We start from the raw sequence: 20,179 nt of genomic DNA on the forward strand, positions 1-20,179 counted from the left end.
GACTTTAAAATTTTCAACAGACGCCATTTTGTTAATAATAAAGAAAATAACACAATTATTTTGTTTATTTTCCTCTTACCTATTCAAACTTATGTGCCAAATTTTGTTTCTTTAGCTTTACTAGTCTGCTTAGCGTCTAAACAAAAGGGAAATTGTTAAAAAGTTATTATTCATTTTTAGCTTAGAATCACACATGAAATCCGAAAATGCATAGCCAGCCCAACCTTTTTGTAACACCCTGTAAATAACAATATAAATAACCTCTTAAAATAAACTTTTTTAACTTTTGTAAATAAATTTATAAAGATTATTACAGAGCAAAATGTTATAGATGGGAATAGCATATGTTATAAGGAGATATTAGAATAGAAAGGGTTACATAAAAAAGTGTAAATTACAGAGTAGTGAGTGGAATTTTTATGCTAAAATACTAAGCGAGTGTTTGATTCATTAACACTTTGACTACCGAGTGGTGCAGTGTATATGTCAGCACAGACATCAAAGAGCGCTCCTGGTAGCAAACGTGTTATACAAACCTAGAGATGAAATCAACATTATTTAACTTTCATTTCAATGACTACTCACTTGAACTGCGAGTACGATGACTGTATCCGCTCCAGCACTAACACGTCCTTACTGTGCTCCTTCAGCCGAACAGTGTTGGCCTCTACATCTCTCATGATCCTGTTGAAGTTCTCCTTGTCCACTCGCAGGAAGTGGCAGTTGTCCTCATGCAGGACTATACTCGCTGCTCTATAGACATAGAAAATATATCAGATACAGACTTGTCTCCCCATCTCTCTTGATCCTGTTGAAGTTCTCATTGACCACTTAAAGGAAATGACAAAAAACTGTAAAGGATTTGTAGGGAGCTTTTGAAATTCTGTTCCACTTAAAAAATGTTGGATATAATTGCTTATGAGCCGGTGACACATCCATGATGGTCACAGATTTTGGAACAGTTTTTACCAAATTAAAACAACTACTTTTTACATCTTTCGAGTGAAATTTACTAATTAATAAATGCTGAAATTTTATTTCCACCAACCTTTTTACAGTTTCTTATAGAATCCAATAGCAGTCTTTGTTTTGTTGTTACATTAAACTGCAAAGTTGTCAGTATTTCAAGCAGCGACAGATCTGCCAGAACTTTCTCTCCAATGAATTGAGACCATTTCAAAATCACCTAGGTCATTCTTGTATTTGGAAGAATAATAAGGGTGTAATTGGTTGCCAATATCATTTGGTGAGGGCAACTGGAAAGATCCCTCCTCTACTCAAAATAACTGTCTGAAAGAATCATCTGCCTTCAAGAGGTTGGGTACTTTCTTGACAAATATTCTTCTCATTCAGAGAAAATCATGTCTGAAATTGAAGGCCTGTGTCTATGAAACACACATCGTTGTTTGTCTAGTAAAAGGCAAAACATTTATCGTAGTATAATACATGTTTAACTAAAAATAAATTTAAAGCCATGCCTGTATGACCTTTCCTATCTGAGTTCATACTTTTAGGGAAATCTGGTATGTGGTAAATATTGAGTTTACTGGAAATATTACTCTAACCCTGACAACATTGAAAAATCATATTAAAATTCTATAGCAAGCTCAGAGTTCAAGATAAATTGCAGATTCTAAATTATTTGTATACTGTAACAATGATTGTAGATGACAACAGGGCCCAAGATGGATGCATATTCACTGATTGGTCAGTAAGGTTATAATTTTGATTATACTCGTACTATTTACACAAGTTAAATGCAATAGAATTCTCATGGCAGCTGGTACAAATATATGTTATCTCTGCTAAACAGGTGACAGTATTCTCATAGTTATCAGAAACGTAGTCAATGAGAACTTTAGTAAAGTTGTTTGTTACAGTGAATAAATACAGAAAATATTTCACAAAAGTACAACGTAGACAAAAATTTGGGTAAATTAGAGAGAAAACGCCTTGGTTTTTCTCTACTTTTTGGTGTGCTACCACTTTAAGAACACATTCGGTATGTCGATACTACAACACTTGCTACAATCTGCTACAATATCTACAAATAGCTTATACAATTATTGTGGTGTCACATGTTTATTGACTTGTGGTGCGTGTTAGGACATGCCCCTAATGGGTATTGTGACATGTCAGTGAATGCTTCACCAGTCACAAAGCTCGTTTGATGTAAGTGACAGCCAGTACCTAGTAGCTTATACACATGGACAGCGGTGACAGAATTTTAAACTCTCAATAAATGCCTGACATAAAGTCGGTGGCAGTATTATTGCCACATACAAGCAGAAACGTAGCCAGGAAAAAATGTGGGGGGGTCCAGGCAACTGATATTTTCCTGTAGTGAACAGAGAGTAAGGCTCCATTTTGTTCTTTAAAAAGTTCTTAATCTGTTTCTTTGTTGAGAGCAATCTTTCAGCAGCATATGTCAGTGATACTTAATTATTTAAATAATAATAATAATAATAATAGTTTACTAAAAGGTAATTTAAAAATTGAAAATTTTGGGGGTAGGAGGTCAGGATCCCTTGCACCCTCTTCACCCTCTTGCTGGCTACGTCCTTGCATACAAGAAACTATATTATCTCAAGGCCTTGGATTAAAAACTTTTTCACTTCATGATACAATACATGTATGAAACATTAACATATTCAGACACAGAGATGCTTCAGTTATGTCAACTACTCATTCACAAACTACTGTTTCACCATTTAGTGGCATATTTAACTTTGTATCTTAGAAATTTTAATTTTTTCTTCTGAGGTGAAAAAAGAAATTTTGTAAGGTGGAGTCTCACAGACTTCGCAAATGAATTCTATTTTTGCCTGAGAATGGGTGTGAAACACAATGTTGTAATACACAATGTGTTGATACGAATTATAAACTTTTATTTTGAACTCTAACGTGTTGGGTGAAAAAATACACGTATTCCAAAAATTTAAATTACTAATTCTGAATTATTTTAAAATTTGCGGTGACTAAAATACAGCATTACATATGTTAATAGCATACAAAAAATTGCTCTGAACCATTAAAAAAAATGTTAAACATTATAAGCACTTATTAAGGTTTGTAAAACTGACATACTTAGAAAGTGAAACAGTTTTTCTTATTTAAAATGTTAGTAAATACTATGGTACTAAATATATGTTAGTGTGGGTAAAACTTGCCAAAATTAAAATCTTGATGTTCTGTCGGAAAGAAATATGATTTTTCCTGACAAACAATCTCTATTACGTCTTCTACTTCTTCATCCAAATACTAACTTCAAAATCTGTACTATGAGATTTGTTATCATAATTAAGGTCATCTTTAGTATTATATGCCTCAGACTCACTGTCTACCTTACAAAACATGTCATGCGCATTGTCTGAAAAGTCAGAGTCATTTGCACATAAGTTCCTCAAAAAAGATGCCATAAAAAATTATCAAATAAAATAGAGAACATACACTAAAACAAATTAAAGTTTTAGACACAGACTTACAAACTTTTGTGATTTCAAACAACACGTGCAGTTCTGTCCTGGGGCAATAAATTGGAATTGACACATAGTATTAGTGGCAAAAGATGCATAAGTTGGCAAAAAACTCAAATCTAATTTCTTAAGGGCTTATGAGAAAATTACGAGGGAGGTTCCTGGGATCCTTTAATTCAGCAGTTAAAGGTTAATTAAACTTAATTCTTAAGTTACGACGATTATAATTGATAATATTTAGACCTATATAGTAGTTTTTCACAACATAATAATTACTGAACACTTTATTTTTTTGTGGCAGAGCTATTTAACCTCATTTTTAATACAAATGCATTGTGAATCTAGTTGTAAAACTCGTCTTATTACATGAGAAAGCTTCTGTAAACTTATCCATAAGAATTAATTTTGCGTAAAATATAATAATATTTAAGCCATAGACCAACTGTTAATAGAATGTTTCACTCAATAACATGTTCTGTTCCACTAAAATTTTAGATCGGTAAATAATACAGTTGTTTGGTTTATTTGAAATGAATAAATGTATCAACTGGTCTATCTAGGGTCTGTTGTAGACTTGATTTAATTTTTACTTTCACACTACACCTTTGATGTATGTGTTCAAGATAATTCTGGCATGTTCACATTAGAGTAAGTCGAGGGAATGGGAAAATGTTGAAAATCCAGAAACTAAGGAAAGAAACATAAACAAATGTTGGCCATTATTGTGTATTATAAATGATATAATCACTGTGAAGAGTGAAAGATTAGATAAGTTAGTCAGAAAGAGCTTTGAATGCAAAGTATGTGTTAATAATAGTGTAGTGGATCACAAATGTTTACACTCAGAATTGGTAAAATTGATCAATAAGTACAATCCCATCCATACTCCAGTATAAGATAAGCAATTACCTATATTTTGTGAAAGGTTGTTTGAATTAACTAGAACAGCTGCTCTGGTCACCTTATTCGAAACTGGTTTAGGTTATCATAGAGCTATAAAATATTTTGCGTGTAAAATATATTAATGTTAATATTTATAATAAAGTATTATAAGTTTAATTACAAAGCCTAAGTCAGTATTATGCATGACAATATCTACGGTAATACTTATCAGATGGTGATGTCTTTGTACTTTTTACGCAATGTGAAAGTCTTTCTTTGTTCAAAAGAATTATTTGGTCAAATTTAACAATATAACCATTTCAAGGCTTTTCATTACACATGTACCAGAGGTTTTCTTGAATGTGTTAAAAAAATAAAATGTGTCTCGATATTGTGCAGTAGTTTTCTTTAGATGAAGCATACATTAATTGTATACTCTTTTTACTAATATAAGTTTCCTAATTTACAATAGATATTAATGAGTCTATAAATTTTAGTAAAAATAATTTCTTAAAATCTTTTTGGAATTTTGAAAGATAACTGAGAAATTGTTTTACTCCTCTCTTTTAAACAAAATTATGTCAAGCCTTCAAATTAATTAATTTTATATTTTTTCAGTGGTGAATTGATAAATTTTAATTTTTTTGGATTCATTTCATTGGTTTCTTTTACACTGACTTTAAATTGCATGGTTGTATCATTATTTATTGGAAATTAATCATTGTTATATTTTTATTAAAATTTCATTTATTATTATTGTTCTCATTCTGTTTTGATATGTAGGTTAAACACTGAAAGCAAGTAGAATCAAACAAAAAATGATATAAAAAGGGTATATTATTTATTGAATTAAAAGTCATGTCATGTATTTTAATGGTTTAGTCAGAGTATATGATATTTATGTCTCACCTAGGGACATCGTTGATGAGAGCAAGTTTGCCGAAGTCTTCTCCTTCGTGTAGAGTGGTAACCGTGCCTTTACCGTGGATAACGACATCTACTGACCCTCGCAGTATAATGTACCACGACTTGCCTTCGTCACCTTGCTGAAACACTGCACACACAAAATGAGACAGATATATTCCCAAATACGTACATAACTTCCATTGCATTCTACGTCAAAAAAATACTTATACGTATAACACATATAGGAGTGTATCAATAATCTGTGCCATTACCTGTATCAGCTAAACAAATTGAAATATAACTTTTTTTAATTCTAACCCCACATTTTCAACTCCAAGGAACTCAGAGAAATTGATTCCAAGTCTGTTTTATGTCCAATTTATAAAACTTTGGGAGTAGTAGAGTTAGTTTTGGAAAATTAAAATTTGTAAATATATGTTGTGTTCCACCTCATTTTAAAGGTCTTGGAACTCTCATTATTCTATAACAAAAATGTTTTAATTATGGCAGGTCTTAAAAATATAAACTAAAAATTAATTATAAAGTAAGGCACTCATCTCATTTCCAAATTCAAAAATTTTTTTACATCCAAAGTCAACATTTTTAACTACAAACGTACACCTTATCCGACATAAAATTCAAGATTTATAACAACATATTCTAATTTAAAGTTTTTGCAATATTTCTATTGGTTTCAAGATTGTATAAGCTGATTGGTAGTAATTGTTTCAAAGAGATCCAGTGTTACTCCTCATCTTCATTTCAGAAATAAGAAAAATGTTTTACAACCCCTTATATATGGTTGTAAAAATTATGGTGGGTGTCCCATTTTAAATACATTATTAATACCTATCCAAACACCTTTTAGTTTTAAAAATTATTATTGGTTATTCATAAAACAATTGCATTTTATTACTTTATCGAACAAATATTTACAGAGTATATTACGCTTTAACAGAAAAACTCAAGGTCATTTAGATGTTTATTGTCACATTTAAAAAGTCAACATCTTCAATAGTTCTACAATAAAAAAGTAATGACACAGAAGTGTTGAAGGATTAAAATTGTTTTTATGAGAGGTTATTTCACTATAGCCGGCTCTTAAAATATAAAAGCGGAAAAGTAGTACATGTATGTCTGGAATGGTTTGAAGGATGTCAGGATAAACAGATTACAAATTTCAAGTATCTAGACTATGGATTTACCGGGACGTGTGTATACTTAGATAGACTTCATAAACTTGATATTTAATAAAAGAGGATAGTTAGGAGAAAAATGACACCTTAAAATGAAAACAGATGGAATTTTATAAAATATTTTCCAGAAATCACACGTACGGACAGTCCCTGCCTTGCAGTGTGCCTCAAACACGATCACTGCTGCCAACTCCCTCTTCATGGAGTGGCTGAGGTGAGCCAAGGGCTTCAGTTGCAGCAACTCCTCGTAAATGGTCTCCAACTCCTCTGCAGTCCGATCATGACTCCTAAACCAACCAAAATTGTCAAGAGTTGTCTATCTATTACGTAAATTATGAAAATGTATTACCTTATAATTTGCTAGTTTCAACTTATTATGCTTTTTTTCACTCACATTTAAGATATGGAACAACATTGTGGGGCAATAGTAGTGGTGTACAAAAAGCTTTAAATGGCAGAAAAAGGCATTGGGAGCCATTAAGAATTTACCTGAAAGAGAAACATGTGTACCAATTTTTAAGGAACTACAAATAATGACATTTTTATTTTTGTATGTTTATTGTTGTTTAGTGAATGTTAAAGAGTCGTTATGTAATTTTTTAACTAGAAAGGAAATTCATAGTTATTTTACCAGAAAAACCATAATTCTAGTTTTGCGTACTGTCAAACTTCAAAAAAGTAATGTATTTTATTTGTTGATAGTTTTTTAGCCTGTGATACTAGACTATAAATTTTTAACTACATTAATATATTGTTTTTTATTTTATTTATTTCTGTTTGTGTATTAAGTGTATGTATGTGTTATTGTTATCATAGTTTTAGCATAGATTATTTATATATATTTATTTAATTATTATATTGTATAGACAATTTATATATTTATTTGATATATAAATAATCATTTAGGTACAACTTAATTGTTACCTGTTATCACCTTATAGATAACTACCGAGAATTTGACTCCTATCCTTTAGACAGAGATTTATATTTATATTAAGAAAATGACTTTGTCAGTTGCAGAATGTGTTTAAAAACAATAAAAATTCTTGATTCTTGTATATTCTTGATTATTAATTTTTGGAAATTAATATAATTATGATACTTGGTACAATTCTTAAAAAAGTTATTTTAATCATAGTACTTCACAAATATCAGCTGTTATTGAATTATTTTGCTCCAAGAAATCATTATTTTGCATTTGCTTATAACACAGCATTTTTTTACATATAAACTTGACAGTATAAGTATTTTTAGCTGTTATGTAATCAAAAATAAATAAAACGTATAAGTTTTAATTTTGTTGTCCATATTATAAAAGCCATTGTTCACCATACAGAATTGTAGTGTTTAGGCCTCTAATCGTATTTCTAAACTCGGCTTTGTCTTGTTAGTGAAACACCAAAAACAACTACTTTTGCTCCTAATGATGTAAACTACTATTATTTTAAGTAGACTCTTAGACGTGTTACTAACTTTAAAGTAGAAACCCACCCCATATTTGTTCATTAAGTTTAGTTTTTAATAACAAAAATAATTTTTTTAACCAACTGTTTCATAACTTGTGTTTAAAAAATGGATTGTCTCATTTAATAGCATTATTTAAAAGACTTTAAGAACTGATTTTTTTTCTCACGGTTTTCAAAACTTAGTTTTTCTTTTACCAATGTCCTTGTCACACCAATTCCAAATTGTCTAATTTGGAGATCAGACTGTTTAAAGCAATTATCTCTGGACTTTTATGAAGTGTTCTGCTGAAAAGATGAAGAATTAAAGCAGTTTTTATGATTTTATATTAGTGAGCAGGCCTTCAATTTTATGAATAAAATAACGAAGAAACATTCAGATGGCTTCATACATATAACTAATACCAGTATATTTTAAAACAGGAACTAAATCCACTGTATGTACCCAAACTAAGACAAGTGCCTTGTAGCTCTGGTACTTTTGTTAACAGACTAAAGATTTTCTATGTATTATAAAATTTTAGGAGTAACTATACTTACGACTTGCGAAGAATCATGCGCAGCATGGCATCAGGAGCTCGACGTGTCAGCTCCTGTAAGGCCTCATCCAGGTGTTCTTCTGCCTCTGCAATATCCTGGGCGGATGGTATGGATGTGGATCCTTCCCGGTCCTGCCAGAACTGGTATAGCAAACACTTGTCCTTGAAGCCATGCTCTGCTGTAGCTGCATCCAACAACCAATTATGTCAGGTGTTGAAGATTAAATAAGCATGAAGAAAAACAAGGAGTCTGGAAGTGATTATGTGTTGCTTTAGAATTTATATTTTATGAGGGTATGTAAGCTACACAAATTTAGTTTGAAGATGTATGTGAATTATTAAATTTCATAGTATGTGCTGGAGCCTTTTTATAATTTGACACATTTTCATGAATCATCTTAGCAGTAATTTCTTACACCTTTGAAAACATTCAAATTCCTAGATGAGGCTATGGATAATCCTAGAAGGTTTAGCTCTAGTATGATGAAAACCTATCAGAACTGATGAAGTTTGATCAGTTACAATGTTAGCAAATCAAATGATTTGGGAATGTACAATAATTTTATAAAATTTTGATAAAACTTGTTATTTATTTTCGTCAAAAATTTAATTATATATTTTCATAGAGTTGTTTCTAAACAGGTACACACTAATATGTAAAAGCACATGGATTTTGTAAGATTTACATGAACAAACAAATTCAGTAAGTAATGTTTCATTTTAATTTTTATCGACTGTTACTGTATGACATGCTATAAGTTGATTCTTACATCCGTTTTAACAAATGAGCCACAAACACAATCCTATGCTGGATAAAGAACCTCAATAAAAAGTTATTGCAAATGTGATGCATGACTCAAAAACATCTTGATAAGATAACTACATTGCTTCACGAATTTTTATACCCTTCCATTAAATTGGTTCCAGACATGGCAATAATCATAATGGGTGGAACAGATGACAGATAATTTCAGAAGGGTATTAAAGTTTGTAGTTTCATCTTGAAACTCTAACAGACTGTAAGTTTTCATAACTATTGACAAAGTTTGTATTCTGAGTTTAAAATAGTTAAGTCTGACAAAACTTAAATGTTTGATTAAGAAAAGCAATTCCATGTCTAAATGTTGTAACTATTGTAGTAAAGAAGTTATATAATATTTTAAAATCTATTTCAAAAGGACTTTCAAGATAAGAAATTCTATCTTTAGGTTATAAACCAATAATTTTATCACATTGACTTTGGCAGACATAACCAGCTATTACTCTGGCTTTAAGTTGGTGTATGTCTTGTGCTGCAGTGAAGGTGTTAACACTATATACTACAGTTGGAAAGTTATCATAGTTTAATGCACTGACTGTGGCTGACGTATTACTCCAGTTGTACAAAATGTCGGGATTTAAGTCTCATGCCGCAATGAAGTTGTTAAATAATATGCATGTAGATAACAAGTTAAAATACAACTATCAGCAAAATAATAATATATAATAAAAGTATATGTATTTGTAAAGATATGTTAAAGATACTTACAGAATATTGCAATTTTGATTCCTAGTCTTACATGTTTTACCACTGATAGCTACTATCTTTTATGGATTTTTGGGTTCACAACACAAACTGCTAACATGGTTCAAATCAAGATATTTCAGCCTCACTGAGAATAACCATATTCACCAACAAAGTGAACCAAAACCAACCCTTAAAGACCCCATCGGTTTAAAATTTTTGACTGAAAATGAATCCCCACAGTAAGGCTAAAGTATTCCAGATTTTAATTGTGTGAGCCTTTTTTTGACTTGGCGTGAACGGACAAACCTAGAATTTAGTCAGAGAATAATGACTCCTTGATTATATTAGTGTAATCTATTATGTTTCATCATCTTCCAACACATGACCACATGAGATAGCATTTATCGGGGCACTTTATCCTCAATGATTCATCATCCTTACAGCGGCATTAAAACATAAAAATTCTGAAATTCAATAATTTATCACTAGTTCCAATATGAGATTAAATTTATTGTTTGACTCAGAGTCTTTGTGGGCATTGTGAAGCCCAGGACCACCACTTCTCACATTATTTTAGGCTTGGATCAGATGATTATTAGTCAACGTGCATAAATGTCTTGCTTAAACTGGGATTCAAGTTGGGTTCGTGGAATGGTAACCACTCAGCTATCAGGGATAGAATTTAACATAGAGCATTGGGTAATGCACAACCGTATTATAAAGATAAAAAATAACAAAGAACAGAGTATTTAAAACGGTTCTTCCTCTTCTAAAGGTTGGCCTATTGCCAAGCACTGAAGCCGCAAGGAGTCTTTTGTGCAACCTGATAGTGTAGGTATAATGAAACCTACCAATTTCCTTTTTTAACACCAACACCAAATCAAGTCTTCCATTAAAAATTCAAAAACCTTGTTTAAAATGCCAAACGACACATTGATGGTGCAATAACTAATGCAGGACAGTCAAAAAGTAGGCATACAACAGTTTCCTCCTGCTAATTACATAATCTACAGAGTGGATAATACCTAAAAAAGCGAACTCTATGAGGATGTTTCATTGGATGCTCATGCTCCAAGATCAGTCCAACAACCTTAGGAGTTAACAATCTGCTTAAGGAGAAAATGAGATGCCAACTTGAGGGAATATAACTGTAGATCCAGCCTACTAATCCGTACACCCAGATGCAATATCCACATATTCATTTTCACTGTGAACACTCATAGAAAATCCCTAGAGAATTCTCTACTAAGAATTCCACAGACAATTGAGATCCTGTCATGTTAGTAACAGAGCCCAGATTGGCCAAAGCATTAGTCCTTTCATTCTTCAGGTCCTGTCAGAAATCCAACAAACAGTGCCATTGTCGATTCTGAAAAAAGGAGGATCAACCAAAAACAATCTCAGACAAGTTTGGAGTTAAAACACGAAAGTCTGGTCTACAATGCTGTCTCCTGTATTTAAAAAGGAGATTCTTACAAGCACATTCTACAATGGTAGTGACTTCTGAAAGACAGCAGGAGAAGGACCAATAAGGAGCTCCAGTTTTTTTATCAAAGGCCAATGGCCTGTGCAAGGATCTTATCAAACGGAATAATTCTTAGACTGCTCGCCATTAGCATTCTCACGGTCTCACCTCTGCAATACCAGTTTTTGCTGTAGAGTCATTCAAGTTCTGCTGATGGAAGAAGTATATTCCTTTCCTTAGACAAAGTGTCATTGGTAGGTCAAAGTGTCCCTGTCAAAGCAATATTTTTGAGACATGTGATCAAAGATCATGTTCAAACACTATCTCCTTCAATTATTATGCTAATTGTACAATGTCCTCTGCTGTAGCCGGAGAGAGACTAAAATTCCTTCTAATAAAGACAGTAAGCACTCCTCCTGGCCACAGCCTGAATACAAATTTTGAGGGGAGCAAGATTAAGACAATAGTCTAAGACAGCACCTGGGACACTTCAGAAGAATCTGATGATGGCAAGGAGGTCATTCTTTGGATACTATCCAGCCTGGCCATCATCCTCTTATCCTAAGTTTTATTCTACCAGACAGCAGCTCCAAATATTACGGCAAGTCTAAAATGGAGGCATAAAGCCGATAAATAGTCCTCAAGTTTCTCTTAGTGTACAGAATTAGTGATCATTTAGCCCAAAAAACAAAGGTTTGTACAACAATAACATCTAAGTTGACATACATTTTTACAAAAAATCTGAACGGAAGAGAATAATTTGTAAAACTATGAAATTTTATTTGAGATATTTAATATCAGTCGTCTATACACTAGGAAATAACTTATAATTGAATTGATTAGCAATAATCAATAGAGAATTCCGATAGAAATCAGTACAAGAATCAAAATTATTAGAAAATCATTAACTTTAATTTCATTTCCAACAAAATATATCAAAGAAATAATATAAGTCAATGCATCCAGAGAAGTTATTAAGTTGTTTTAATTAATGTTCATAAAGAAAACTACCTAGTTATAGCTTGACAAAAATTTGTTTAAAGTGTGTTTACTGTTGTGAAATTTTAGCAATAAGAATTACGATGTCGGAAGAATCCAATGGTTTATTTTTGAAAACTAGTTTCAGTTTATTACACATTGAATAATACATTTTTCCCGTTTCTGTAACATTGTTCTTAATTTTTTGAAAACATTTAAAACAAATCTTGATAAGCTATTTACAATATGTGATTAAAATTTGTATTCTTTGCTGTCAGATAAAAAAGACACTCAAATATTTGTGTGCTTAACTGAATGAAGTGTCTGTTACTTTGATAATGTGACAACTGTATCTAAAACTCACGGTTTTCAGTAAGTTTTATTGATTTCATTAATCTTTTTCATTCAAATTCTTCATTCACATATCAAACTGTTATCCTTGTTTGAAAATTAGGCAATAACCTTTAAAGTTGGATAAAATTGGTCAATGATGATTAACCAACATAAAATTGAAATGTTATACACTTAAACATTTCCCAGCATTACTTAAATTTGCTTATGACGGCTAATAATAACTTCCATCAGATCACTTATTTAATTAATATAATATATTAATATAATATACTTTATTATAATTTAATATTAATATAAATTTAATAAAATAAATATTTTATTAAATAGCTCTAATTGCAAAAATCCTTAGTATTTTATCTTGAAAAAGTGACATATTCCTACTTTAATTAAGAAAAACACATTAAAATATTCCCGGATTTCAATTTGAGTAACAAAGATTCTATAAAGCTTAATTAGGCTCTATAGAATTGATAATTATATAAAGTTTATTAATTCAATTTCAACTATAGAGATAGTGGAATTTTCCCACAACATATCTGTTTACTTATAGGCTACCAAAAGATTGTCGTGTTCATTTTATATTGCAATACTTCAATAAGTGATGAATGCTTATTAATTATTATACAATCACAATAAGTACTCTTGTTACAATACAATTGTGTCTGATCACGAGCAACACTGACTAGGCTTGGATGATTGCACAAAACTGACCAGTCGAGACATGATTGTAGACTAAGTACCGATTGCCCAGTCTGCGCTGCCTAGACGTGTCTATGTCGAGACACCTTCCTAGCCAGGCCAAGATCCGGTCCAGTAGCTTCATCCGGTACAGCAACAACAGCACGCGACTCTGAGTACGATCACAGTACACTAGCAACACAGTATCTCCCGCACAGACCCATGCCATCCCACACTAGACTGTATTACCTTTCCTTTGTCGCAGTCTCGGGATCTGTAGGTGCGGTGTCACAAGTTCTAGATAACTTATCACACAGATACGGTAGGAATAGATGCAAGGCCTTGAGTACCGTAACGCTCTACATTTGTATTTGTGTTCAAGACGTAAGGGAATCAGACGGCAGAACTGTGGTTTCCCTCTCTTTCTCACTTTGTGAAATTATGTTTTATTCTCGATTGAATATATTTTTTGAATAAAAAAAGAATAATACGAACGAAAAACAATCAACAAACACAGCTCATCAATTTTAAAAACTAATATAATTTATATAGAACGCCATTGTGTTCAACCCACAATATACGTACTTAAAAAAATTATTTTTACAATTGAATGCAAAAAATAATGAATGACATTATGAGGAATAATCTGTAATTTTTAAAAAATTGACAATTGCTATATTTGTACCGAAATTAAAGTCTAATCTTTTAGAACATTCATTTGATAAAATTGGGAATTATAATATTTTACCCTTTATATTTATATTATAATATTTTACCTATTTTACCCTTGCCTTATAGAAAAGCAAGGGTAATGTAGACATGAACAATTTAAAGTGACTGACTATAAAATAATGAGATACAATCACTTGTGTTGTTACTAGGAATTGTTGCAGGTACGACAGTGGCATTTTACTCAGTTACATCAAATGTTTTTAGGGAAATGCGGTCCAAACCATTTGCAAATTTTACCAACCTCCCCATGAATCGAACCAATAACCTCTCCATTAGAGAGCCTCTGCCTTACCACTTTTTTATGGTGGAGGTCAAAATATTAGGAAAACTCTTGCATGATAAAGGGAAAAGGGAATTCGTCCTGGCGGGAAAATTGGTGGTGTTCTATGCCGTTAAAATGAAAAGATTTGGAAAGTCATCAAATTAGAACGTTTTAAATCTAAGTTGGATGATAAGGCCCCGGGCACGATACGAGCGGTGAGCGTCGAGCGTCGAGTGTCGAGCGGCACTCGAGCGTCACCAGAGCGGCGAGGGTGGTCACGATACAAGCGGCGCGAGTTTGTTGCAATATGCCTTCGAGTGAGGACCTAGTACATCTTCTGTTGTTATCGGAAAATTCAATGTTGAAAAGACGTGTAGTTCGGGGTTGCAAGCGTGGGATAAAACGATGGGGAGTTCATCCAATTAACAGGAGAAGAAGGGTTTATGGAGAGTACCACCATCTCATCAAACAGTTGAAAGAAGATCCAGAACGTTTTTTCCAGTACACTCGGATGAGCGTACCGACGTTTGATTTTATTCTAAATAGACTGAAGGGCAGACTGGAGAAGAAAATAATCGGTTAATTGAGTATCACTAAGCTTCTTCAAAGCAACAAAGTCCTTTTTCTTAAGTTTTGCCGGAGGCTCGCGTGGTTCTTGCTCCTCTGCCATCTTGAATAGACTGAAAACCGTGGAAAGAAGCATGACTCATCTGAGCGTCGAGCGTCGTACAAAAAGTAATCGGGCAGGGTTTGGCGGTGCCTTCGACGCTAAGCGGCGCCGCTCACTGTCGCTCACCGCTCAAGTCTATCGTGACACCCCTCTTCACATTTGCACGACAACATATGGGGCCCGATTGCAAAGCGTTGGCATAGCGGTGCCGCTCTGACGCTCGGCGCTCGACGCTCGACGCTCACCGCTCGTATCGTGCCCGGGGCCTAAGACCCTAAAACAGTTTTTTTTCTTAGATTTTTACAGATCTAAAATGACAAAAACATTTATTTCACAACTTGTATTAGGCTAAAAGCATTCCAGAATATAAATCTGTTCTACATAGAAATATCTATATTCTGTGGTAAAACTTAGTTTCAATTCAAAGAATTTGTTTTGGAACAAAAATAAAAATACAGTAATACAGTTATACTGTTGTGTAGAAATCAAATCAAACAAATATTGCATTTTCTTCTACAAAATATATAACTGAACATACAGAAGTAAATATATCTTATATTAAAGAAAAAAATTATCATTTAGATAACAAAAGATGTAAAAGTTTAACAACTAGGCTATAACGCATATGATATTTACAATGATCTTCTGTTGATTTTACCGAAGTAAACACTTCAGTTTGAACTTTAGTGATCTGATAACACTCAAGAATGTAAGTTGTAATATCAAGTCGACTCCACGAGTATGTCACAACTGATAAGAGAGGAAGTTTAGTTATCTCAGCTGGTCAGATAGCAGCAACAACGCTCTTTGTCGTGGGAGTTAGATAAGAAACGAAAGTGAACAGTTTAGCCTATTATAGAACACAACAATATCTGTCACAGTACTTTACAAATTTACGCTATATTTGTACATTAGGTATTCAATTTACAATATATTTTTGTTGAACTGAATAGAATTTCGATTGAAATGTATGATGTAACCGGAACTGTTGCGTTTTATTTCAGACGTGATTTTTCAGAAGAATGATTTAAATTGTTTCGAATTTTATGTTTTGTGACTAAATAATATTTGTTTTTTTTTGTCAAATTGTCTCAAGTGTTAGATCGAAAATGAATTTAAAATAATACAAAACGACATTTTTGGGTCCTTGGTGTACCTGACAGACCTGAAATATTCATGATACATATTTAACGTACATACAGGGTGAATAAGAAGTCAGGGCCCCTCTAGCTTTTTCTAAAATTTATATAAGGAGGTATCCTTTTGGTAGTGGTGCTAAGTGGAAAGAAAGTTTCATTTGACGATTTTGAACTTTATTTGAGTCCACAAAAATGCAAGATTATGGGGGTAACTAAAAACTTCAAATGTTAACACCCCCAAGTGACCCCTAATTTTGAAGAGCATAAGCTTAAATAATGGTGAAAACCAGAGACCACTATCTCTTTCCCATCGAAAATAACAGGTCGTCAGAATTTTAATGAAGTCTTAAAACACATTTTTAATGAAGACATTATTAACATTTACAAGACACCAGAAGAAAACGTTGAAGATTTAACAAGCAAGATTGTAGAGGCCTGCAATCAAATACCACTTCAGAATTTTTAAATCATGAGAGGGGAGTTCACCCTACGCTTGTCTCACTACCAAATAGTAGGAGGGCTTCAGTTTGAACATTTGATTTGACTTGGCAGGGGGGTGAGCGATTAAAAATATTGTTCTGGTAACAATAGCTGTTTCTTTGGATGGGAAAAAGATAGTGATCTCTGGTTTTCATCACTGCTAAAGTTTGTTGATGCTCTTCAAATATCTCGCATTTTTGGGGGACACAAAACATTTTCAAAATCAATTCCTTTACACATTGCACCACTACCCAAAGGAAATCTCCATATATAAACTTTAGAAAAAATAGAGGGGGGTCCTGACTTTGTATTCATTCTGTATAATAAGGAGGATTATGAAGGGTCAGCGTGGGAGGCTGCGCGATTGCTTCACAGCGGACATCCTGGGTCAGAGAGCGACCCTCAATGAACCGTTTTTTCACATTTTCATTTCAGATACAGTGATAGTAGAGGTGGAGTTTCAAACCAAATTACAACCACCTAACTTAACTCATTAGAATGTTGTGTAGTCGGAAACACAAAAATTTCATACAGAGAATACTAGAGTAAACGCTTATCCAATAAACTTCGAATAAAGCTTACACAATATATGAATACGATTTAAGCTACAACCCTAGATTTTAAAATTAATAAATTTAGTGTACATACACTAACCTAAAATGGATAAAGAGATTGGAATATCTTTCAATGACTACCACTTATTTCAGGATTGTTTGGAATGCCACTTTAAAATAAATATGCCCATGGTGTCCTTGTTTTTTTAAATTAAATTTGCCTACGTAGCAACGGGCCAGTTTCATACTAAAAATAATCCCACTGTAAAATTGACTATCGTATAAAAAACTAAACACGTTGGCCTGATTAGAATACTATTAAGTAAAGGAAATTCATGTTTTAGTGATTACAAGCTGTAAATTTTGGGCTCTAATATAACTCAATTTTAATTTGGTAGACATCATGAAGATTTAACTTAAATAGTTGAATCCTACTTTGAGTTGGATACGAAAAAGTATTTTCTTTCTAAATTTGTTTTGAGTTTTTTTTTTATATACATTGTTAGTTTTGCGAGGACAAATTCAAGAGATTTTGAAAAGCGATTTACTGAACGACAACCAACCACCAACCTCTGGCACTTACCGTGAAAGACGACTCCCTCTTCCAGCAAGGCTTGCCACATCCCAGTGGCCAACTGCCTGGAGCATACTTGAGGGTCAAGAGCCATGAGCCAGTCGACCAGCTCACTCCCGCTGGCACACCGACGGACCAGCAGGCGGCCCCCGGCACTCTTGCGGTCTCTCAGCGTGCCTCCCGCATCATTCAGCAGCAGCGTACGTAGTACCCAACCGGCCCGTGCCATGGGCACACTGGGTGTCTGTAACAGTAACATTCACAGTTTGGCTAGTGCAGAAAAACGAAAGGTTAGGTTAGGTTAGCTTAGTTTCGGTTAGGTAGGTTGGGTTAGGTTAGCTTAGTATCGGTTAGGTAGGTTAGGTTAGGTTAGCCTAGTTACGTTAGGTTAGGTTAGGTAGCCTAAGGTAGGTAAGGTTAGGTAGCCTAGTTAGGTTAGGTTAGGTAGCCTAGTTAGGTTACGTTAGATTAGGTTAGCCTAGTTGGGTTGGGTTAGGTTAGTTTAGCTTAGGTAGGTTAAGTTAGGTTAGCCTAGTTGGGTTGGGTTAGGTTAGTTTAGCTTACTTAGGTTAAGTTAGGTTAGTTTAGGTAGGTTAAGTTAGTTTAGGTTAGCCTAGGTAAGTTAGGTAGCCTAGGTAGATTATGTTAGTTATTTGTACAATACTTATTGCAGGATGACGGCTACGTCACATTACGTACTGTCCTATTTATAGTGTACCTTGCACCAAATCAAATGGATGTGGCTTCAAGATAACGATACGCCACGTCACAAAGTCGGAAGTGTGCTCTAGATGTTATTAAAACCTTATAGAACGTGATGTAACGTTGTGGTGTAGCTACCACTTCCGTAGCGGAAGTTATTGTAGTAGTGCAATCGTGCATGTTCGGTACATTCTGGATGATTTTTTTAAACTAGTTAATAAAATGTTTTTCATCTGCATTTTATAAAAAAAATCTGTTGAAATAGAACAAAATACTATAGAATACTAAATAAAATAATGTAGTAAACTAAAATTTAATTCATATTGCCCACTATAAATTCAAAGTATGCCACTGCTGTCAGTTCTGTACAAGTTGTATTACGTGGTTGGTTTGGATCAATGCAAATTCTAGTATCTAAGTGCTTTGTAATTTATCTGTGTAATTAGAGACAGAGAGGTATAATTAAGGAAGAGCATGAAGCATTTTTTGTCATATTGCCATGTTGTTATCAATATCAAAATCAGTCATAAATTAAAACTGCAATATTGCACCTGTATATTTAAAAGAGTTTGATTTAGCCGGATTTTATAAATTGTAGTTTAAACTGACAGAATATTTCAAAAAATGTATGGATATAATGTGCAGAAAAGCCCTTGTATTGCTGTAAGAATGTATAAAGTAGTTCATTGTAATCTTATATTTCGCATTCCTAAAAATCAATTTTTGAGAACCTCTGATAATAATTATTTTTAAATTAACATTTTTAAAATAGGAAGGTACTTAAGGAGAATTTGTATATTTTAAACTTCACACGAAGTGTCTTTCTCAAAGTTTAACGCGGGTTGATACACACAAAAACAATAAAACTATTGATATAACATACAATACAATCATACATAACATACAATCTCTCATGGTTCACATCTTCTCACACTTTCACTCTATCTTTTCAGAAATTCCCCATTCATATAACACCCGATATGCCGTGACACAGGAATAGCCACTTTACAACTATATAGATCTTTCTCCACAACTAATTCGTATTACGTATCAAATATACTATTCAGAAATATTTCTAGATTCTTTCACGCTTATAATTTCTTTAACGCACAATCCTTGTCAGTTTTTAAAAATCGTATCAATGAGTGGCTATTGCAATTAGGCGTATCAGAGGCGGAGATCATTATCACTGCCGGGTACAGGGGACCTGACCCTTGACCATGACGTTGTTACTATTACTAACCGAACACACACACACACACACACACACACACACACACACACACACACACACACACACACACACACACACACACACACACCTATCTCTCTCTCTCATCTCACTTCTCCATAAATTGATTATTTGAGTTTAGCAGCACATAACCATTTTTATTTTGTTTCCACCGCTTGATTAAAAACAGTCACTTACACAGTAAAATTCAAGTAGCAATAGACATATATCCCCCTTTATCTTTTTTACCTTATTTTTAGTCTACTACTAACATTCCAGCGTTTTATTTAAATTTTATGTTGGCGGCTAGATGCAACTAGGCCTACGCACAGGCAGATTGCCCATGTAGGCTTTCCAGTATTGTTATTTTCATTGTGCTATTCGTTACATT

General features: G+C 33.2%; 1 protein-coding gene across 3 annotated transcripts in view; it reads right to left on the reverse strand.

Annotated features, from left to right (window-relative positions):
* The window catches only part of LOC124366216 (rap guanine nucleotide exchange factor 4), a 965,043-nt gene that overhangs the window by 21,733 nt on the left and 923,131 nt on the right, over window positions 1-20,179 (reverse strand). For 2 of the 3 annotated variants that reach the window (XM_046822602.1, XM_046822603.1), the window contains 5 exons: window positions 17,865-18,099; window positions 8,464-8,647; window positions 6,602-6,747; window positions 5,268-5,412; window positions 586-753 (listed from right to left, as the gene is read on the reverse strand). In XM_046822602.1, coding sequence (XP_046678558.1) covers window positions 586-753; window positions 5,268-5,412; window positions 6,602-6,747; window positions 8,464-8,647; window positions 17,865-18,099 — 878 coding nt within the window. Of the gene's footprint in view, window positions 1-585; window positions 754-5,267; window positions 5,413-6,601; window positions 6,748-8,463; window positions 8,648-17,864; window positions 18,100-18,573; window positions 18,633-20,179 lie in introns of those variants that run through there. The other variant, XM_046822604.1, reaches the window with a different exon arrangement.

This window comes from Homalodisca vitripennis, chromosome 7, assembly GCF_021130785.1.
Source record: "Homalodisca vitripennis isolate AUS2020 chromosome 7, UT_GWSS_2.1, whole genome shotgun sequence".
In the NCBI taxonomy this organism is placed as follows: domain Eukaryota; kingdom Metazoa; phylum Arthropoda; class Insecta; order Hemiptera; family Cicadellidae; genus Homalodisca; species Homalodisca vitripennis.